The 22973-nt window shown below is 51.8% G+C and overlaps 1 protein-coding gene across 2 annotated transcripts; it reads right to left on the bottom strand.

The window, feature by feature from the left end:
- Positions 1-363: 363 nt before the first annotated feature.
- GLIPR2 (GLI pathogenesis related 2) lies at positions 364-20481 on the bottom strand. Of its 2 annotated transcripts, XM_003995621.5 has the most exons (5): positions 20327-20481; positions 11035-11143; positions 10583-10686; positions 8586-8663; positions 364-1914 (listed from the first exon to the last, which is right to left on the bottom strand). In XM_003995621.5, the coding sequence occupies exons 1-5, from the start codon at positions 20337-20339 to the stop codon at positions 1754-1756; spliced, it is 465 nt and encodes a 154-aa protein (XP_003995670.1). In that variant the 5' UTR covers positions 20340-20481; the 3' UTR covers positions 364-1753. The 2 variants fall into 2 exon arrangements, with proteins under 2 accessions (XP_003995670.1, XP_044899816.1); XM_045043881.1 differs by lacking the exons at positions 10583-10686; positions 11035-11143; positions 20327-20481 and adding an exon at positions 9245-9572.
- Positions 20482-22973: the final 2492 nt, after the last annotated feature.

Genomic DNA, 22973 nt, shown 5'->3' with positions numbered 1-22973 from the left:
CGTCTATGTATTTTCAACTGGCAACTTGGCTTGCGTATAGTTTTGGCTTGCCATCGCCCTCATTCAAACCCATGGCATCTGAATTTTTTCGGTGCAACCGGCAAATTCTCTCCTCAGGTCTTAGCTAAATTCCTGGTCCATGGTCAGCCCAGGGATTGGCTGCCCTTGGATCACGTGTCCACTTCAGCCCAATCAGCTGTGTGAGGGTGGGTCACATGGATCAAAACATGGCTGCCCAAGAGGCACCAAGTACAGGGGAGAGGTTGGAGGTATTCAGAAGCTTGAGTTACCTGAGGCAGGAACCGACAGTTATGATTACCTTAGTCACCAGTTAAGAATCGGGCACGAATGACATGGAAGATATTACACCAAAGAAAAAGCTTTTATTGTTGTCTTAGTCAACATCCCTGGGTGAAACGAAGGGCACAGCATGAGGCTGTGTTCACAGTGTAACACAGACCTTCAGGAAGCACGTTTCCTGACTGGCCTGCTCAGACATCTGTCTTTAAGCCGGCAGCCTCCCAACTCCCACCCTTGCTATCTTAGGACTCGAGATGCCAGTTTCACGCCACTCAGCCTGGCATCTGGGTTGGTTCTTCCCACATGGACCATGTGAAATTGTTATTCAGGGGAACTTTGTGTAGTTTGAGGCAAAACACAGAAGCCAATTGGCGATGCTAACCCCCCACCCGGGATATCTCCCTGGAACGCTTGGGCCTGTCACACATTCCTGGAGGGGCCGCCAGCACAGCTGCAGCCACAGCCGCCAGGAACAGGCCCGGCTCCCGCCCTGCGTGTGAGGGGAGGGCAGAGGCTGGAGGGCTTCCTCTGGGGGCCCTGGTGAGCTCACACCCACCCCCACGCGCACTGACTTCATCTGTTGGATGCTTGGCCGCGAGCCCAGGCCTTGTGAGGGGCTTTCTCCCAGAACAGGCCCTGGGCCACCTGGCCGGGGTGGGGGAGGGGGCAGCTTCGGGCCTGACCCAAGGCCTTAGAAACCAGAAGGCACATACTGAGCTCTTCAGTGCCAGAGGATTTTAAGAAAAAAGGTGGGAGGGGGCAAGGGTGGTGGTAGTGGCGCTAGTTTGCTATTTAAAGGTAGAAAATGCAAGGAAGTAAAACGTTTCTCTCCATTTGTTCTTTGGCATTCCCATCAGAGAATTCCAGGAGGCAAGCAGATGACATCATGTCTTACAACGGAGAAATCCCAACGATGCCGTGAAATGGAGTTGCTGCCTGCCCCATGTTTCCAATGGAAGCTGCTTTATGTTTATGTGTTTAAAGCTGTTTTATGTTACATTTACACGCGAGTTTAATATTCCTAAGTATCTACCAAAAGTCGATTACAATGCAAGAAGATCACACAAAATGAACTTCACTTCTAAGCATCGCAAACATTTGGAATAGAAAAAGACCAGGGATGGATATTATAAGAAATATACAAAAAAAAAGTTTGCTTAAAAAAAAAAAAAACCAACCAAACGTTTTAAAGTTGATTTTTTTCCCCCTGAAGTCCAAATTATTGTGGTCTAGGTAACCATTAGGATAAAGGCTTCATTTGCTCCTTCCTTTGATAAGAATAAGTTCATGCATAACCGTATATCCAAGCGTGTGGTGCGAGAGACACTCACACATGCATCACACACACACCAAGCGCGTACACCCACAGGGACAGACACACCGCTGAGTTTTTGTTGTTCTAGGAACTTCGTATCCACGCTCAGTCTGCCACCTTCCCATTACGTTTAATGAATTACTTCTTTGGAGGCAGGACATTTTCTTCAAAGAAGCCCTGGTTGACGACATTCCCTGCCGGGAAGTATCGGGCCACCACGAAGGAAGACCCGTCGCTTGCAGATGCCTTCCCTACTCCCATCTTCTTCGTATTCTTCCACACCATGGCCGTGAAGTGTCCTATAGGGGCACAGGCAGGGGGAGAGGGAAACAGGTCAGTTAGCAGAATCTGGAGAAGGATGTTTCAAAGGATTCTTGAGCCCTGCACTGTCTTGTAAGGCATGGGAGGCTTCATCTTCACGCACACCAATCAGAGGAAGGAGAGATAGAACGCTCCGCCTACCTGATTTTCTGAGGCGCCACGTCCTCTCAATCAGCCACACAGAGCCTCCTCACCCCACCAATTCTCGATGCCCAAAGGTTTCATGGTCTCCCAGAGATCACGACAAAGCTGAGTGACTCCAACAGTTAGGATGACACCCTACCAGCACCTGACTCCACCCCTCCCCGCAGACTGTAGTCTTCAGGGTCACTGATGATCTGTCTCCATGTTCTTCCCCAAAGACCCCTTTTTGTCTCTATCTCACTTGACATCTTAGGAACATTTAATAGGGTCGACTCCTCCCCTTTTCCAAGCACTCCCCTCTTTTAGTTTCCACCACACTGCCCTCTCCGGGCATCCCCATCTCACCGCCTCTTCTTCCTCCTCTTCCATCTCACTTGTAAATGTTGGAGGGGCTTGCGCTTCCCAAGGCTCAGTCCTGGGCTCTCTGTTTTTTTCTTGCTGTACTCTTTAGGTAATTTCATCTTTCCCTGGCTCCCAAATGTATTTCTCCAGCCCAAATCTCTGTATTCCAGATACAACTACTTACTTGACATTTCCACTTGGATGACTCATAGGCAAACCTATCCAAACCTCATCCTTGATTTTGGTTCCCCGCCCTCCCCATTCCCCCACCGCCAGAGTTGCTCCTCTTCCTCCCTTCCATTTCCATTAATGGTCCCCTTATGCACACAACCCTAGGGGTTGGTCTATATCCCTCCTTCTCCCACATTTCTCCCTCAACAATGCATCATTCAATCTTGAAGATTTGAACTCCAAAATATATCTTAAGTCCATCTACTCCCCAAACTTTGGTCTCAACCACAAACTTTCTCACTTGGACCACTGGGATAGCCCTTGATTGGTTCCCTAGCATCTGCCTTTGCCTCCTCTAATTCACTTTCTACCAAAGTAGTTGGAGTAACTGTTTTTAGACATATGTTTACTTCCCTGCTTAAAAATCCTTCAACCGGGGCGCCTGGGTGGCGCAGTCGGTTAAGCGTCCGACTTCAGCCAGGTCACGATCTCGCGGTCCGTGAGTTCGAGCCCCGCGTCAGGCTCTGGGCTGATGGCTCAGAGCCTGGAGCCTGTTTCCGATTCTGTGTCTCCCTCTCTCTCTGCCCCTCCCCCGTTCATGCTCTGTCTCTCTCTGTCCCAAAAATAAATAAACGTTGAAAAAAAAAATTAAAAAAAAAAATCCTTCAACTGCTTCCAACTGCACCTAGAATAAAAGTGAGGAAAGTGAAGGCTTTGGCCTGATGGCCTCCTTTCCATTCCTTGAGCACATCAGGTTATTTCCCACCATGGAGCCCTTACACACACTGGCCATTGTGTGGACTGCTCTGATGATGACCAACATCATCTTGTCCCTTAGGCCTCAGCCTGAATATCACTTGTGCAGGGAAGCCTTTCACAGTGACTCATTTCCTGAACACCTCCCTCCCGAGATCATCTTATCATACCTTGTTTTTCCCCTTCAGCATTCTTACCATTTGCAATGTTATGTGTGTTTGGTTTCTTGCTAATCTGCTTGGCTCTTTGACTAGGCTAGGAGACTCACAGGGGCAAGAATGAAATTGTTTCAGTAAATTCAGTACCCTGGCACAGCCTGGCACATGAAAAGTACAAACTAAACCTTTGTTGAATGAATGAATGAATGAATGAATGAATGAAATGAGTGAATGAATGAAAAGGCATATGGAAGAACCATCTTACACTTGGGTTCTGCCCTCACTGAAGTGCAGGCTTTCTATTTTGAGCTCTTTGAGACCTTGACAGGTTAGAGCCTCCTTCAATTTCCTTTGCTCTGAGCCAAACAGCCCAGTTCCTTCTCAAGCTACTGTTGACCCTCCAGACACTTCTATGGTTTGCTAAGCTGCTCAGCATCTCAGGCTCCCTGCCCCTCACCCACTGCTTCTTTTGAGCTTTTAATATAGCTCAGCTTCCAACTCCCCTTCTGCTTTGGGGTCAAAGAGTTGCTATAGTGGCTTCTTTGCTCAATGACCATTAATACTTCTGTCTCCTAGGAGTAGAGGTTGGGAGTTTATCCCTCCCACCTTCACTGTTGAGGACTCACAGAGATCCTTTGACACGTCAATATTTACTTCCATATCACAGAATGGCATTCATTTGCTAAAACAACACTGAAGAGACTATGTTTCCTCTTTGAGGGTGGGCACCTCACCTTTCGTATTGACCACAGCATACCCAGTGTTTGGCACGGAGCTTGGCACAGGTAGTTGCTCAATAAATAACTGATGAAGAATAGAAGAGACAGAGGGAAGGAGGAAAATTGTGATCAGAGGAGCTAAGTTTCCCACAAGGCAGCTAAGAAAGAAAGAGGGGAACCAGTTTATGTCCATTAGGATGGATATTATTTTTTTTTTTCTTAAAGAAGAGGAAAATAACAAATATTGTTGAGGATGTGTAGAGATTGGAACCCTTATGCATTGCTGATGGGCATGTAAAATGGTGCAGCCACTGTGGAAGACAGTATGGTGACTCCTCAACAAATTAACTATAGAATTATTATATGATTCATCAATTCCACTTCCAGGTATAAACCCATAAGAACTGAAAGCAGAGACTCAGATATTTGTACACCAATGTTCACAGCAGCATTATTTACAATAGCCAAAAGAGGGGAAAAAACCCAATATCCACCAATGGATAAGTGGATAAACAAAATGTTGTATATATAATAATATATATATTATAATATATATAATAAAATACTATTCAGCCTCAAAAAGGAATGCAATTCTGGTACATCCTACCTTGAGGATGAACCTTGAGGACATCACGCTAAGTGAAATAAGCCAGACACAAAAGGGCAAATATTAATGACTCCAGTTATATTAGGTACCTAGAATAGTCAAACTCATAGACACAAAAGTAGAAGAGTGGTTGCCAGAGCTTAAGGGTGGGGAAATGGGAGGGAAGGATGGGAGTTATTGTTTAATGGGTTCAGAGTTTCAATTTGTGATGACTGAAAAGTTCTTGGCAATGGTTGCACAATATGTGAACGTACTTAATCTCACTGAACTGCATTCTTAAAAATGGTTAATTTTATGGTAAATATATTTTACCACAAAATGGAAGGAAGGAAGGAAGGAGAAAGAAAGAGAAAGAAAGAAAGAAAGAAAGAAAGAAAGAAAGAAAGAAAGAAAGGAAGAAAGAAAAGGGAAAGAGCGGTAGATATTCACACTCTTCCAACCCGACAGTTGATATCTTCCATTGTGTCTCATGTATGGTAAGGACTGAAAAAATGTTCATGATTAAATTGTGTGTTTTGCCCTATGGTTGAACTCCATTTTTATAACTATTAAATTTAGGTATACTTTTTTGCTTTGTCTACATCCATAAAAGATTTGAGATGACTAAATTGTGAAAATAACCGAACATAAACACTGATGAGTAGAGTTGCCGTGATAAAAATCAAAGCAAGAACTAAAGGAAAGGAAACCCGAGGCTCAATTATGCATCTTTATCACATATCTTTAGACTTGTATTAACCAATGCCCAATAAACTCTGATTTTCACCTCAAAATAGAGGAGAAACACTTCTTGCCAATTCACCCTTGGCCCTTACACTTTTGAGTCACAGCTCCAGGCTTTCGGCAACTTTGCCAGATGTCACTGCTTCTAAAAGCTGCCTTTTTATTAAGGCTCAAGCCCTTTTTCACACCAGCCTTTTCTCTCAAGAGAACCACATGCTTTGGCTACTGACCATTCACTCTCTCTGCTGCCCAGACAAGGACGAACTGCCATTTATCCACCGGTTGCCAAGGAAGTGATTACAGACACAAGGTGCACATCAGCAGTTTGCATGCCTGTGGAAGCCTTTTCCAAACAGATGAGACTAAGTAATTTTTCCTCTGGCTGGGGAGGTCTCTGGTTACGGAGATAATTAAGTATGGGTATTCAGAGACGAGTTAAAGAACATGACTTCCTTAGCAACCATCAGATACACAGTGGTTTCTAACTAAATCAATTACAGTTTCTTCCCCACCCCCCACAAAAGGGATCACATCCTCTTTTCTGCTACGGACCCAAGCTTGCTAGAATACACATTTGAAAAGCATATTAAATATGTTACAGTATATTCTTGCAAAGGAATGACGTAAAACAGTAAGAAAGAATGAAAAAGCTCTTTTTGTATTAATAGGGAACAATCTCTGGCAATCTGCTGCATGAAGAAAGAAAGCGCAAAACAGATCATATATCTGACACATAAAAAAAGGGAAAAAGAGAACATATTTACACAAACGCTGGTATAAAATCAGAACAACTCTCGAATGATACCCAAGAAACTCGTATCACTGGTTGGAAGGGAAAGTTCTGGAGACCAGGGATGGAAGGAAGACTTTTTTACCTTATACAGTTTGCAAGTTTCATGTCATGTAAAAGTATTATTTACTCAGAATAAACAAACCAACCGACTCATTAAAACAGAAAATAACAAAGGAATTGCAAGAAACCATTTCTTTCCACACAACACATAGCACAGAACTGTGTCCTTTGTCACAAGATGCTGACCCAAGGTGGGTGGGGATAGATTACAGGATATTTCAAAGGCCCTTCCCCTACATCATGGACTCAGGCCAGGAAATCCCTGTAAACAGCAGCTCTGGGGAGGCTGAGGCACGGGGAATGGGCCCGAGGATCTTGAAGGGTCTTGCAGGCTCTGACTATAACACCGTCCAAAGCTGTGCTTCTGTCTTAGCGTCAGGCTGTCTCCCCAGGTGTTGCCCACCGGCACCTGGGACAGCATAGGGGCTAGTTGCTCTGAGGTTTTCCTCTTTCGGGCTGGGAGATGTGGGCCAATAGGTTGGACAGGCGGTCAGTGATCAAGGAAAGTTGAGTCCCATTCCCAGCTCTGACCCTTGTGAGATTCTCACCTTGAAGCAGGGGCCATGGAAAAAGCATCAGACTGAGGATAGGAGATATAAAAGAAGACTCTTCCTCTTTATGGCCTCAGTTTCGTCCTCTGCAAAATGGGTAGAATAAAGCCCCGCCTACGAATGGTGTTGTGAGGCTCACGTGGCTGTGGCTGTGGAGGCACTTTATAATTGTCAAGTGCCACGCACATGAGCAACGCTAATAACTCGCTCTGACACATGTCTGATTGCTCGCGAGTCTTGCTCACGGGGTAAGCAAATCCAGACGCTCTGAAATAAAACGTCTTCTGGATGCCGAACTTTACGAAAAGAAGACAGGTCTGCACATACATCCTTAAACACTGGTAGGAAGCTGTTCCTGTTCCCTTCCTCATCCCTTCAACTGAACTGCCATCCAACAGTCATTTCTTACTTAGGGCCCTGACAGCGGCCTCCTTGTCCCCAGCCCGGGGAGCTGAGAGGAGAAATGCCTCAGCAGATGCTTCCACCTCTGCCCCACAGTCCTGCCGACGCTGTCGAAAGAACCCCTGCCCAAAAGGGTGAGCAGCAAACCACAGGAAACAGTGACTGGCTCCGACAGCGTGTCACTTCCTGCTTCGGAAGAATGCTCCAGGGGGTGAGAGGCCATAGTGGCCCCACCCATGGGTGGGATGGGGGAGGGGAGAGGGAAGAGGGTGGGCAGAGAACCCCCTTTTCAGTTTCCCTGGTGTCTTTCGGTCAGAGAAACTCACAGCCCCTTCTGACACATCCTGGGCCGCAAGCCGATCTGAGTCGGTTCTGAGGAAAGAGGGTGTCAGGTGAGGGAAGCCTGCTGAGGGGCAGGAGGGAGCCCAGAGCCCAGAGCAGCTGGTGGGGCTGTAGTAAGCTGAATGTTTACCGCTCACTCTGGAGGCCTCGCAGAAAAGCCGATGCCGGTCCCACAGCTGGCCCTTCCCCGCATCTGAACACCAGCTCTCAGAATGTCCCCTAAAGGCCACCACCTGGCCCCTCACCCTCCGGGACGGGGGAAGCACAGGGAGTCAACCCAAGTTCACACAACTGACAGTGCTGGAGCCTAGAGCAGATCTAGGCTCTCTGCTCACCTGAACCCCAAACTGGAGAGAGAAGATGAAGGGGGAGCCTGGGAGGCTGTAGGTGTGGGAAGCACTTGGGAAGGGTGTTGGGGGAGGAGGTGAGTGGGGAGGGAGTTAAGACCAGGAGGAGAGAGTGAGCAGTTTGGCCCTTTTCCTGAAGAGAGGGCTTTCGAATATTCTGGCTGTGGGCCCAGGCTGGATCGGAGGGGAGCAAGACTGGCGGTAGGATGATGGGCCATAGCGCCACTCCTGGGAGCAAGCACTGGGCAGCGGTTAAAATCCACAGCCTCCTGTGACACACACACTCTAGTCATCCGGAGAACTTGGAGCTGGTGGGGAGGGAATCCGTGGCTCGGGTGTTCTCAGATAGAGGGGGATGTGTGCGTGTTGGGAGAAGTGATGGCGAAAGAGAGTTTTGCCCTTTGGGCAAAGTCATACAGGAGAAATAGGGAAGAGGTAAAATAGGAGGGAAATGGCGGCTTTTCAGAGCGTTAGTTCCTTTCCAAAGTGCAACCCTGCCCAGGACCAGGCCACTGGTGTGATCCCATCACTCACCAGTCCCAGAAGTGAAGCCGGGCTGCTGGAAGTTGTAGTTCTTGATTTCACTGTACCATCTATCAGCCACCTCCTTTCCTGCAGGGAAAAGACACTGCTTAAAACTCAGCAGCGGAATTGGGGCACCTGGGTGGCTCTCTCTGCCCCTCCAGAGCGCTCTCGCTCTCTCTCTCTCTCTCTCTCTCTCTCAAGATAAATAAACTTAAAAAAAAAAAAAAACCCAACACCTCAGCAGGAAAATCAACTCACTCACTACTCCTTCCATCTTCTCCCGTTAACCCCAAACCACCCACCCCACAGTTAGATGTCTGATAAAGCACCAGTGAGCCGAGATAGGGACTCCTGCCCAGGAGTGTATCTAGGCTGAAGAGAGAGCTTTGTTGGAGACTGGGAAGAGCCCTGGCCTGGGGTTGGAGGACTGCCTCTGTGTCCCTGCCCTACCACCAACTTGCTATGTAATCCTAGGCAAGGCCTTCCTCTCTCTTGGCCTCCGTACAAGGGCTGACTGCAACGTACTCCAAGGGCTTCTAATGATGCTCTGAGTTTTTGGGAGACTCTGCCCTCATCCCACCCAAAGTCTGTCTCCTGAAATATCCACAGGAAGAAAGGCAGTTGGGCTGGTGGGCCAGGGTCTCCACTGCAGGCAGAAGGGTCCTCACCTAGAGCATCGGCTGGCCCCCGCCGGGCAGGTGCTGGTAGGGGAAAACCCCCAGCATCTCTCTGAGAGCTGTTGGTGTCGGGACCACAGCCGGGAGCCTCAGATCCCACAGCAGTTAGTCCCACCCTGAACTGTGATTTGTGCATGAATCACCTGGGGCGCTTGTTAAAGTTCTGACTTCAGGAGGTCGAGGGTAAAGGCTCTGAGTCTGCATTTCTTGGCCGGTGGACCACACTTTGAGTAGCAAGACCTTACACAACAGAGGCTACACACTGGCCTCACCCGGGGAGCACTGAAACGTTGCTGAGGCCTGGGGCCTGCCACAGCCTGTATCAGTATCTCCGGAGGAACCGGGTGTTGGGATTTTTTTAAAGCTGCAGAAGATCCAGGGCGGGGATAAAGACAGCCTAACGAAACAGAGATGGGGAAACTGGGGCCAGAGAGGGTAGTGACTCACTCAAGGCTCCACGGGGAGCCAGCGCAAGGCTGGAACCAATCACATCTGTTCCCACCCCTTCGGTGAGACTTCTCTCCCAGGCCCACCAAAGCCAGCGGCCTGAGCCTGGAAAGGAGGCCAAAGGCGCCCACCTTCCTGGGGAGCATGCGCACACCTCTCCCGGAGGCCCGCTGCTCTGGGGAAACCGGGAGGCCCACAGGGCCTCCCCCCCCCCCCCCCCAGGGAACTCCCAGGAATGTCAGGCCCCAGAGGGCACAGTAGCTCTCTCCAGCATTTTCCTAAAAAGCCGGACAGCCCTGTCCGAGACAGGAAGCTCAAGAATGTTTGGTCAGTGTGGGGGGATCATCATTCCAGGCTGTGACCTTGGATGGAAGAATTGTCTTTCTCATTTTTTTTTTTTTCCTAACATGGAAAAAGCTCAATTGTATTTTTCTGGTGATAAAAGTTAATACACCAACACTTAAAAGAAAGAAAAACGTGAAGAAAGTACAATTCTTCTGTAGCTAGGGATACTGAGGCGCCCCCAGGGTCATGCTGAAACCCTGTACAAAAAGGGCACAGAAATGGATTTGTCTCCCCCACCCCCATTCCCCAGCTGGGAGCTCTTCTGAAGGGGAGGGCTGGGCAGTCTGACTCATCTCTGTGTCCCTGGCACCCAGCACAGGCCTGGCCCTGAGCCGGCCATCGGAGAGTTTGTGGTGACCAGCCCCTGGGAACAGAGGCGGAGGGTTCTGGGGCGCCTCTCTCTGGGCCGGTGGCACCAAGGCCACACGGAGGAGGGTGCTGGGGCCAGGAGGGGCCAGAATACTGGATGTCCCAGGCCCAGCTCAGGCGGGGGGGGGGGGTTGGGGTTGGCGGGGGGCAGCTGAGAAAGTGACCTACCTGTCTGATCGTAGGAGGCCCATGCCAGGTTCTCTCCGCACTGGCCGCGACTGGACTCCGGGCTGTGCTTGAGGATCCTCGTGCTGGCCAGGGCCTCCGAATACCTGCCAGAGTCCATGTACTTCCTCAGAGCGGGTGCAGCCCAGGGAACCCCAGAGTATGAGCCCTAAACTGGTGTGGCTGAGCTTCCTTCCCTGCCCCAGGCTAGTTGCACAAATGAGGAGCATCGTGCCAGCATCTCTTCTGAGCCGCCAACAGTCTCATTTCACAGAGAAGCAAACTGAGGCTCGGAGGAAAAGGACCTGCCTGGGTTAAGTGGCTCAAGGATTACTCAAGCCTGGCTGCCTCTGCCCCCCAGTCCTATGTCCGTCCAGCTACCCCAGGGCCCCGCCACGACTGCAGCCACAGCACCACGAAAGGTCAGAGTCACCCGGGGCTCTGGGGACACTCACTGCTGGGCCTCCCGGTTGAGCTTCTTGCAGAGCTTCAGTGGGGGGACGCCGTGCTGCTGCCGGTACTCGTTGTGGGCCTTCAGGACCTCATTATTAAACTGCTTGGAAGCTGCAATAATTTCAAAATGGAGAACGTCTCAGTGCAGAGAAAAGACCCGCCAAAAGCAGGATGGCAGGCTTCAGAGTGACGCCCAGCTCAACCCTCAGGCTACGGGGACCGGCCGCTGCTGCCCTTGGGCACCGGGGCCAACCGAGCAACCACGATGCCCTGCTTCATAGCCCTGATGTCACCTTCCACATCTCCGCGCGTCTGCACCTCACGGGTCACCTAGGGCCTTATGGACCACATTAGGGATTTGGGTCTTTATCGGGGCAATGGGAAGCGACTGAATGGGCGCAGGGGGCTGGGCTCCTGAGATCTGTGTTTCTGAGAGATTCTGCTGGCCGCTGGGTGGAGGATGGGCCGCAGGTGCACAGAAGACGCAGGGGGGTGTGGGCGGGACAGTGAGCAACGGAACCGGAACCGCTGGGAAAAAAATGTGCGGAGACTGGATATCTCAGACTGGACCCACAGGATGTGGTGGGCACCGGGAAGAACAGGCCTGGCTGTGGTGAGGGTGACAGGGACAGGTGAAGAAGGGGAGCAGGGGGGACAGCACCGGGGAGGGGGGGTGAGGGACAGAGTGGAAAAGAATGTGGTGGTGTTGGGGAGCAGGGTGGGGTCAGCTGGACCCAGGGGTGCAGTGAAGGGAGAGGTAGAGCCTGGGCCCAACTGGGTCATGACCTCAGAAAGGACGAGGTGAAGGAGGCTGGATTCAGGGAGAGAAGTGGGTGAAGGCAGAGTCAACAGTAGACAGAAGTCACAGCAGTTTGGATCTGAGATGGAACCCCATCCATCCCACACCTTCCATCCGTCTCCCCGCCACTCGTCCATCCATCTTCTGATTCATAATCTATTCAGCAGCAGCAGCAGCAGCAGCCAGCCATCCACCCATCATCCACGCATCTGTCTGTCTGCTCTCTGAGCGCCTTCTCTACTCCAGGTCCTGGATTATGTGTGAGAGGTCCAGAGACAAATGTCCTGCCCTCAGTGAGCTCGCAAACAGAAGGGAGACAGCTTTGTACACAGACACTAGCAAAGAGTATGAGAGGGCTAAGGTGAAGGTGAGCAGAGGGCAAGGGGAACTTGGAGAAAAGCAACCTAACGTGGGCCGGGGGATGGGGAAGGTGGCCCCTTGGATTGAGGCCCCAAGGATGCCCGTACAGGAGCCAGTCAGGCTGACTGCGTAAGTCACTGAGCACCAGCCTCAGGCATCTGGGAGTGCCCCTCTGTGAAATGGGGTGAGTTGGGTGGGTTACGAGTAAGAGCCATGGCGGGGAGGGCGGGGTGACACTGAGCTAGTCCCATCTGGCGGGACCCTTCCCTGAGGCTTGGCTGTGGGCAGCAAAGGAATAAAGTGGAGGATTGAAAGAAGCGCCACTCCTGTCCCTGCCCCCAGCTCATTCACCAGGCTGCCTGTCCTCTCCTCTCCTCTCCTCTGCTCTTTTCTTCGCCCCAGAGGCTGAGATGACCCAACAGGGAATCTTCCTCCCCTCCCTCAGCCAGATTCCCCATGTCCCCTGGGGCTTCAGATCAAATCCCACTGGGTCTCTGAGGAGCAGCGGAAGGAAGGCTTGCCCTCAGGGAGCTCTAGGCTAAATGCGGCCCTGAGAGGTGAGGCAATGCCAGTGGTGGCTAGCTGCCCGAGGGGGTTCCAATGACCCGAAGAGCTAGGACCCTGGGGGCCCAGCACTGCCTTTCCGTGAGGTCTGGTCACAGCAAGGCGCCGGCAGGGGGAGGCGGGGCTGAATGGCAGGATTTGGGAGGCAGACATGGGGGCAGACACGGGGACACTGAACAAAGGGGTGATGGGAGCTGGGCACAAGGCAGAGGCGGAGCTGCGATCTGAACTCTTCAGGTCTTTGTGGCCAAGAAAGGGGCCAACGCCTCGTTGGTATGAAAGGTAAAGATTTCAGGTTTATGGGAGGGAGGAAGAAAAGGGAAGGAAGGTACTGTTTGGAGATCTGTTGTACGACAATGTGAGTATACTTAACACTACTGAACAGTATACTCCAAAATGGTTAACATGGTAAATGTTATGTCATGTGTGGTTTTTGTTTTTGTTTTTACCACAATAATAAAAAAGATTTGGGGTTTAGCATGTTAATGTGGTATTTGGGATAACGGAGTCACAGAGGTTCTTAAAGAATCTCTCGGGTGGAAGCCATAGCAACTCAAGGGGACCAGAAGGGGTTCCTGCTGGTGACGTGCAAAGGAGTCAGCAGGGCGACTCGGCGGCCAGTAACCCACCAGCTCCCGGGCAGCGCACTGCTTGTCCTGCACGAGCCGGTGTCCAGCTGGTGTGCTTCACGCAGCCTGGCCCCGGCCTTGTCTGCAGGTGGCGACCATCTGTAGTGTGTCCAGAAGTGGTGACAAGGTGGAGAAGGGGCCGGAAATGGGGGTCTTATAAAGAATGGGTACAATGCTGGGTATGTTCATCCTGCAGATCGGACTTTGGAAGACACAGTAGAGGCCTCTGATGGATTCTGGGATCCACAGGGCAAAGTCGGGGTCAATGGGTAGAAAAGGCAGGATGATAGAGTTCAGCTCAGCCTAAGAAAGATCTTTCTCTCAATCAAATCTTTCTAAAAACTGACAACCTCACAAGGTAATGAACTCTCCGGCACTGGGGGAATACAAGCAAAGTGATTTCTCTCAAAAGGATTCAGGCACTGGAGGCCAGTCAGATGACTTTCGAGTCCCTTCAATCCTGAGATCTCATAAGGTCCCATCAGGGTGGGGTGAGAGGAGACAACTGAATGACCCACCTCAGACTTCCAAGGAGTTCTGAGCTTCTCTGAGGAGAGGGAGTGATCAAGATAAGTGTATGTGTACGTGCAGGGGCAGGTGTGGGTGCACGCGGTCAAGGTGGCAGAGGATCCCTATCTGAGGGGCAGGCTTGGCGAGGCCCACACTAATGTCCCTTCCAGCTCCTATGTCCTGGGGAGGCCACAGTGGGACACCACAGGAGGTGCACGGGATTGAGTGGCATGGGCGATGCGGACCATCAATGAATGGGGAAGGCTTCCGGGAGGAGGTAGTGAGGAGGTGGAGAGGCACAGAGAAAGCCAGGGCCACCGGGAATCTGGTGTATATCCGGGGCTATGGGGAGGAAGGGGAGACAGGGGAGGAGTGGGTAGCTTAGATGAAGCTCGTTTGTTTACAAGCAGCCCTGAGTGCCGGGCTCAGGTTGCAGGGGACCCAGTAGTGCTGGAGGTCCTGCAGTCTTTTTGGCAGAGAGGGACATATAAGGCTGCTAGAAACTAGGTCACTGCACTCCCAGAATGTGGGAAGTAAAAAGAAACAAAAGTGAAAGTTCCTGTGCCCAATCTAAGCTTGGTGCCCAGAAGCCAAAGCTAGTCACTGTCTCCAGCAGGGCCAGTTTCCTGGGCCAGGGTTTCTAGAAAGGGGTCAGGAAGACTTTTTGGTAGGGGAACCTTCTCCCCCCACCCCTGGCTGGAAGGCATGGGGGCCCCAAGGCCACATCTCCCGCTGGCCCCAGAGTCCCTCCCACCTCGGAGGCCAGTCCCCGCCCAGGTGGCTCTACAGAGCAGGGCCTCCGGGAGGCAAGATACCACTTGTGACCACACCCAGCAAAAGGCACACCTCGCTCTGTAGGAAAACCCAAGAACACATCTGCACACAAAGATTAAAAGTCAAAGAAAATCTCCCCATCCCCACATCAGGCAGGGAGAGCCCTCACAGCCACCCCACAAGGGGGGAGGGCAGAGATTATGTCCTTATTTTGTAGGAGGGTAAACCGAGGCTCAGAGAGGTCATACAGGCTCAGGGTGCCAGCCCAGAATGAAGAAGGTGTCCTTTCTTCTGCTTGCTGACCAACTATCTCTAGGTGCCAGGCCGGTGCACGATCTTATTTACTTATCACCCTTATCGCCACCTTTTGTGGGAGCCCCTGGTTTTATTTGTGTGTTTGCTTGTTTGTTTTGATGAGGAAACTGAGGCTACTTCCACAAGGGAAGTAACCTGCCCAAGTTCTTCCAACTGGTCCAGGGGTAGTAGGCCCACGAAGGGGGAAACCCTGTCCTTAACCCCACACCACGCCTGAAGGCCACAAGACAGAGGACAGAGAATAGACGAGACAGCAGGGTTTCCAGATCCAGGAGGAGGATCAGGTCCAGGGAGGCTGAGTCTTTAGATCCCGAGGAGGAGGAAGTATGAGGAGAAAAGAACTTTCTCAAGAGCCTCCTCCATGCCAAGCCGTTTATGAACGACCTGCCTGAGGGGCCCCAGATGAAAATCAGGGGCTTCAGGACTAGAAGCTCCAGGGGGCAGGTGTGAGGCTTGAATTCAGAGCTTCTGGAAGGTGGAAGGAGCTGCCTGGGCATGGCTCTCTGGGGCGGAAAGAGGGTGGCAGGACTGGGCTGTCTCTGCTAGGGTAGAGGACACTGAACTGGGATGGGGGCTCTTGAAGGTCTGAACTTGGGGCCCAAGCTTCTAGCTGCCAGAGAGACTCAGGTCGTGCCCCTCCCCCTCTCCCTGCCCTTGGGCGGGGACAGGCTCCTCCCTCAGCGTTGAACGTCCTCTGAGGCCTCCCTGGGCCTGACTCATTTCTCTGCCCTCTCCAGAATCCCCGCCAAAGAGGCCCATCAGGGGTCAGGGCAGGAATTGTGAACGAGCCCCTTCTGTCCCCTTGGCAAGAGGCTGGAAAGCGACCTAGTCCCGCCTTTGGGGCAAAGCTGGTTGTGCTACTTTATCAGGAAGAAAAATTATAAGTTGATCAAAAAAAAAAAAAAAAAACCACCAAAAAACAAAACAAAAAAAAGAACGAGTTCCAGATGGGTAGCTCTTGCTCTTTCAGCCTGGCTTCCAGGAAATTCAAGAGGCAAATCCCAGCTTTTACTCACTGTAGATTCTAGGACAAGTTGCTTAATCACTCTGTGCCACATTTCTCCCATATGTAAAATGGGGATCACAGTTTCTACCTCACAGGGTTGTTGTGAAAATTCAGTGAATTGGTCTATGTAAATGCGTTAGAACAGTTCTGGGACATAATGAACAGTTACTAAATGTCAACTATAATTATCATCATCACTATTGGGCAGAGATCCTTTGGCCTCTGGCCTTCGGAGAAACTGCCCTGTCAAAGCCCTTCCTAGATTAAAACAAATTTTTTTAAGTTTATTTATTTATTTTTTTATTAGTTATCGCTATACCCAACAGGGGTCTTGAACTCATGACTCACAGATCAAGAGTGTGCTGGCTCCTTCGACACTGCCAGCCAGGGGTCCCGCCCCTCCCAGATTCTAGAGAAAGCGGGGCTGCTGGTATTTAAATTGGTCTTTGATGACTTCTTTCGGTATCTCTGGGCTTGGACATTTGCTGAATGAACGAGTACACAAACAAATAAATGAAAGTCCCACACTAGCACAGAGAAGGCACTAGGATGGGAGCCTTCTCATTGCAGATGAGGAAACCGTAGAACAGGAACGGCTGAACATGTGAAGGGCCCAAAGTCACACAATAAGTCCACAATAAAGCCAAATGTAAGAATGTCCCTCCCTTCGCCCTCTTCCCTCCCTCAAATCTCACACACTTTCCACTTCATATACGTCTTCCTCTCCCTAATGACAAAAATGATGGTCATTGAAGAGTTGCTCAATTGCTTACCGGAACAAGGATGTCCCGGAGCATTGGGCCCGGCTGCCCCTTTGCGGGAGGACAATACTCCTTGAAGGACTGAAGGAGCCAGGGCCGGGAGAGTGCTTGCTCCGCCTACAAAGCGGCTGTCCCCGTTCCAGCCCCGCTTGTGGCCCCTTGGGCCTGCCATAGGCACTGGGCAAGTCCCTGCCTCTCTGGGCCCTGGTTCCCCATCCGTGTGAAGGAAGGATGACATGTGTGGTTTTCAAAATATCTTCAAAGCAGGAAACCCTTTCTTTGAACTACTCCCCCCCACCTTTTTTTTTTTTTTTTCAATAAAATCAACTGATGGCAATGACACAGCTGGGAGTGACCCAGCCCACACAGCCTCCCCTAGCAGAGGTGTGACAGCTCCACTTGGTAGAAAGTTCCTGGGCTAGTCGGTCCCCAAAGGCCCTCTGCTCTGACTTCCCTGGGTGCTGGGAGATGTGGGCGGAGGGACACTAAGATACTTAGCAATAATTGCAGGGTGTGTAGAGTTCCCTGTAGGGCTGGCATCTCGGGTGAGAAGCATCTGGGGAGCAGGTAGAAAAGTGGTCAGTGTGTCTGAGGGGCAAGCACACAGCTGGGAAGTCAGAAACCTGGGTTCAAATCCCAGTCTGTCCACTTACTGGTCAAGGTGTGAACTTGGACAAGGTGAGTCAACCTCTGTAAATCTGTGAAATTGATAATAACTGCCTTGTAGCGCTGTTACAGACATTGGTAATGAAATACCTAGTTTCAAGTGTGGCACGTAGTAGGAGCTTAATAATTGGTAATCACGATTATTAGGGGCTAGAGGCTTCTACAGAGCCCAAGGTCATTGCTTTTCTCTGCCTCCATAACACGTGCAGCAAACTGAAGGCCAGCAGGGAGACCAGGGTGAGGAGCAGGTCCTGGGAAACTCTAAGCGCTGGGCTGAGTGTCTTCTGGAATTTAAGCTGTGACGGTTGTTTGATACTTTTTCGGCAATGCCCACAACCCCAGGCAGCTCTGGAGTATATCTGAGGTTAAATTTTAAAAAGAGATTGGCCCCTAGGCGGTGATGAGGAAACTGAGGCCCAGAAGAGGCAGGGGCTGGCTCTTTACCCCGGTCTTTTTGGAACCACGTAAAGCCCCTGTGTGGATAGGTATCTGTGAGTGCTATCGGACGGCAGGCACAGGTAACCTCAGGCTGGTGGCCTGGAACCTCAAGGCTGGCCCTGTGCTGAAGGCCCGTGGGGCCCAGAAAAGCCACTTTCTCTTGAAGACCCTTAGGGGGGCCAGACACTACCTGGGGGCTCATGGTCTTTGGGACAGCCAAATAAAATGCATGTGGCTATGAGGGAGATACGCCTGGACCAGCATTCTGGAAGGTCCCTGGGTACGTGGTAGGACCAGCTCTTACCTGCCTTCTGCACTGCCCTCCTCCTCTGAACTGGCCTGACTGTGCATCTCTAGTCCCATAAGGTGTCACCGCCATCCCACACCCAGACTCACAAGGCTGTCCCTTCTTCACATTCACAGTAAGTTGGTCACCAAGTCCACTTTTGGCTACTATCTCAAAAACCCTTCTCCTCCTCTGCAGTCCTAGATGCCTCCATCTGTCTCTCCTGAGTAACTGCAGCAACTCCCCCTGACCCCCACCTCTACCCTCCCCGTCTGGTCCACCCTGGCACAACTCTGGTCTTGCCGTGTTTAGATCAATGTCTTTCAATGGCACCCTAGGGCCCATGGGTAAAGTCCAAATCCCCAAGACTCTCCAGGAGGCTGCAAAGGTCCCCTCCGCACAGATGTCCCCCTCCCTTGAGCTCCTACCGCTCTCCACCGGCACCTGCCCTGCGGCTTGAATCACTTCCCACCTATCACTGGAGCCTATCCACCCTCCTCCTCAATTAGCTTTGTGATTCATTTCATGATCCAAATGAATACTCCTGAGGACAGAGGCCAGGCCCTCCACAGCAGTGGGTCTGCGGCTTAAAGAAGAAGAAGCCAGAAACAACTGATACAAATGTAACGTTAGAGAATTTGCGGATTTTCTCCTAAGGTACAGAGAAAGGAGTTGATTTTCAAAATGCTTTTTCACATCTGCCGCATTCTTGCCCCACCATCACCTATCATCCTGTTCTTTTACTACGTGACAACTCCCTATGTCACCTTTCCATACTGGAGATCATAGGGGCCACCCTCACTGTACAGATGGGGAAACTGAAGCACAGAGAAGGAAAGAGCCTTGTTCAAGATCACACAGCAAGCGATTAGCAGAGCCAGGGCTGAAGGCCAGACCCGTCAGGGTAGGGCAGGAACAACGCCAGGGAAGGCCACTTCCTCCCAGCATGGGTACCTCGTGAGTCTGGATCTTCAGAAGAGATTCAAGAAGGGACCCAGCCTCACCCACCTGAGGATGACAACCCCAGCTTCCCATTAAGCAGGACTCCTGAACTCTGCTGGACAGCTGTTCACTGAGAGCCTCCTGTGAGGCAGGAACTATGCTGGGACAGACATGGCCCCTGGCCACCAGCAGTGAGGAATCTGTGGGAAACAGGTCCATGGCTGAGGTAGTGTCCCAAGCTGACTGCTGGGAGGGCTGCAACAAAGAAGACCCAGAGTGGGGCCGTCCCTCTGGGGGAATGGGGAAATCAGGGAGGGGGTCCCAGCCCCGAGTTGAGCCTAGAAAGATGGGAGATGGGGAGGATTTGCCACCTCAGCGAAGTGGGAGAGGCAAGGTGGTGGCGGCGAGCACTGGAAAAGGAACCCCGGGGAGGGAGCAGCGTGCCAGCCTCCTAACAGCTGAATGTAGGGGAGTTAACGGGTGACGACCAACTCTCAGGGGGTTCCAAGCCCCGCGGAAGAGTGTGTACTCTCTCACCTGTGGACAGTGGGATGGAAAGTGTTAGGGAGCGACAGGACAGATCTGCATTTTAGAAAGTTCACCCCGACAGCCACAGTGATGAGGATGCGCAGCCACAGGTCCGACGTAAGGGGGAAGCGCGAGTGTATATGCCCGAGTGGAGCCAGACAGAGCCTGGCACAGAGCCTGGCACCGAGGGGGCGCTCAGGGGAGGAGGGACAACGACAGAAGAAAAGGATGCTCAGAGCTGTCCTGAGGGTTGGTTGGGGCGAGCTGTTTTGCAGCCAGAGATGCTGTCATAGTTTGGAGGCTTTTGCCGATTCTAACTCTGCTCCAGAAACAAAGCAAAGCCACGCCTTGGCCGGACGCTGAGCGCTAATCCCCAGCGCCTGGAAGCCCTCCCTGACGCAATCTCTGGCTCGCAGACAGGGGGACCCTCCCTCGGTCTCGCCTTCCCTCCCTCTCTCGCGGTGGCCCGAAGGCCACCCCGGCTTCCTGGCTGCCCCGGAAACCGCCGGCGCCGAGCCCGCGGGCGCTTCGCTCCGCACGCCGCCCCATCCCGCAGCCGGGGGTCTCGCGGCGCAGCCGGAGCCCCGGTCCCGCGTGGCCGCGGCGGTCCCGCTCCCCGGGGAACCAGCCCGCCGCGGGGGACGGTGAAGGCGGGGATCCCCGAGCCGAGGCTCGCGAGCCGTCCCCGCAGCCCGCCCGGCCGGCCCGCGGCTCACCTGACTTGCCCATGGCCCGCTCGGCGCGCTCCCCGGCTCCAGCTGCCGCTGCGCTGCGCTGCGCTCTCTCGCCCTCCCCGCGCCGCTGGAGAGCCTCGGAGGTGGCCCGGCGGCCGCAGCCCCTCCCCCGGCGCCGCCCGGCCCCCGCCTTATAAGGCAGCGACAGCTGCAGGCGGAGGAGCCCGGGGCCACCCCGCCGGCTGCCCGGAGGAGGAGGCTCCGCGGGCCCCCCACTCCGCGAGCCTCCCCGCCCGGCTTCAGAGAACTCTTGTAGCCAAGGGACCCCAGCGGCTGTCCAGGGCTCTCCAGGTGCGGCCTGGGAGCCCGGGACCTCCCGGATCTCTCAGCCCCGAGCTGCCCCTCTCGGGACGCGGAACGGGGGTAGGGCAACCGCTAAGGCGCTTTGAGGACCATGGTGCTCACTGTCGCGCGTCACCAGGGGTTCGGGGCTCTCCCCACCTCGGCCTGGCCGCCAGAGACACTTCAGGCTCCGGTGCGCCGCCTTCCCCTCCCCAGCGACACTGGGCTTCCCAGGACCTGGCCTCTGGTGCGAGTCGGAGTTGGAGTTGCGGCACGCACCCCGTAACGCCCTGCGTCGACCCTCCCGGGGAGGCTGCCGCTGCCCTGCTCTGACCGGTGGGCCTATCCCTCATTCCTATCAAACCAAGCCGAATCCCCTAGCCCTGAAGTCTGGCTCCAGACTTGTCTCTTCAAATCCTTAACTTCATCCCATGCTCCAGTCAAACTAAACTTTATGTTCCCCAAACATGTGGGAGACTTCTTACCTCCTTGTTTTTGCTGGTGCTGGCTCATCTCTGCCCATTCAAGTCCTACTCATCCCTCAGGGCCTTTGGGTCCTTGTAACCTCCTTTCTTGACCTTGGGGGCAGTGGTCAGTACACACCTGGCACTGGGGAGACAGGGTCTCAGTCACGGCCCCACCCCTGTGTGAGTAGAGGACTTGCATGAAGACACAGCCTGAGTCACCTGTGTGACTCCCCAGAGTAACTCCTAATTAAAGGAAGCTAAATTTAAGTAGGACCTTTCAATAAATGGGCACTGGAGTGAACTGATTTGCTGATTTGCAATACCAAGGGCTTCAAATGTCCAGTAGGGCAAGGGTCCTCTCTACTCCCTCCCCCTGTGTCAGGCTTTCAAGCAGTGGTGGAGGGTTAGAAAGAGTGGCCCACCCTGACTCAAAGGGACTTTTGGTACTAGGCGGAGATCCAACCTTTTATGTCCAATGCCCTGTCCCATGTTGCCTACGTCCCCCTTGAAATGACCAAATGAACCCAGTAGGAAGAATTCCATATCACCTCTAGAATCTGGAGAAAAGCCTCTCCATCTTAACCAAAAGTTCAAGGCCAGGAGTGGAGATAGCTGAGCACAGTGGAGCCACTCACTGCCTGTTGAGGGGGACCACCAAGTTTCACTCCCATTTCCTTGTATGGAGATGAGGGTGGTCTTGGGGTGGGGGTGGGGGCGGAGGACAAAATCCCAACTTAGCGGTGTCTTTGGGGTCTGTGTGGGGTGGGACGTTGTGGACTGTAGAGCCGGCCTTAGCAGCAGGCACGTGGAAGGGCAAGTGTGCCGAGTGGGGTCAGGGCAGTGCCAAAGTTGCCCCCTTCCAAGGGCTGGAGGGGGAGCCACTGCCCAGCTGGTTCCAGTGGGTACTTAGGCAACAGAGACAGAGCAATGGCCACAAAGGTCAGACACAAGAAATGCTTGACCCAAGCTAGGACTTCTTTTCTGTCTTATGTCCTATTTAAGAACTCCTTACCTATTCCAAGATCATGAAATGTTTCTGTTTTCTTCTAGAAGTTTTAAAGTTTTAGCTCTTAAATTTAGTTTTAGCTCTTACCTTCATTCTAACTAGGGTGTGTAGTATGAAGTCAGGATTATAACTCTCTCCTTATCTGGCATATGAATCCCCACTTGATCCAGCATCATTTCTTAGAAAGATCTTTCTTTCCCAACTGGCCATATATATGTGGGCCCTCTATTCTGTTCCAGTGATCTATACACGTAGTTTTATATTAACACCACACTGTCTAGTTTGCTGCAGCCTTATAATAAATTTTGAAATCAAGTAGTGTAAATCCTCTCTTTTTCTTTTCAAAGTTGTTTTGTTCATTTTAAGTTTTTTTGCATTTCCATACGGATTTTAGAATCAGCTCATCAATTACTGTAAAACAAACAAAAACTTGCTGGGATTTTGATTGGGATTGCCATGAATACATAGATAAACTGACCCCTCAAGAAAATTGAGTTGCTGGTCCATCACCATGGTGTAACTTTCTGTTTATTTGTATCCTCTTTAAGCTCTCTCAGTATGTTTTGTGGGGTGTTGCTCTGTATTTAGTTTTCTCTTCTTGTAATGTCTTTTTCAGATTTGGGGATCAACACTGGCCTTATTAAACACTGGAAAGGGTTCTCTCTACTATTTTTTGGAAGAGTTTGTATAGAATTAGTATATTTCTTTCTTAAGTATTTGCTACACATCATCGGTGAAGCCATCTAGGCATGGAGGTGTTTTTCTTTTGGGGGGAGGAAAGGTTTTAAATGACAAATTCAGCTTTGTTAATAGATATAAAATCATCCAAATTGCCCTTTTCTTCTTGAGTGAGTTTTGGTGACTCGTACCTTTT

The sequence above is a fragment of the Felis catus genome, chromosome D4 (assembly GCF_018350175.1).
Source record: "Felis catus isolate Fca126 chromosome D4, F.catus_Fca126_mat1.0, whole genome shotgun sequence".
Classification (NCBI taxonomy): domain Eukaryota; kingdom Metazoa; phylum Chordata; class Mammalia; order Carnivora; family Felidae; genus Felis; species Felis catus.
The sequence above is the reverse complement of the archived record's forward strand: the minus strand, read 5'-3'. Positions and strand labels throughout refer to the sequence as shown.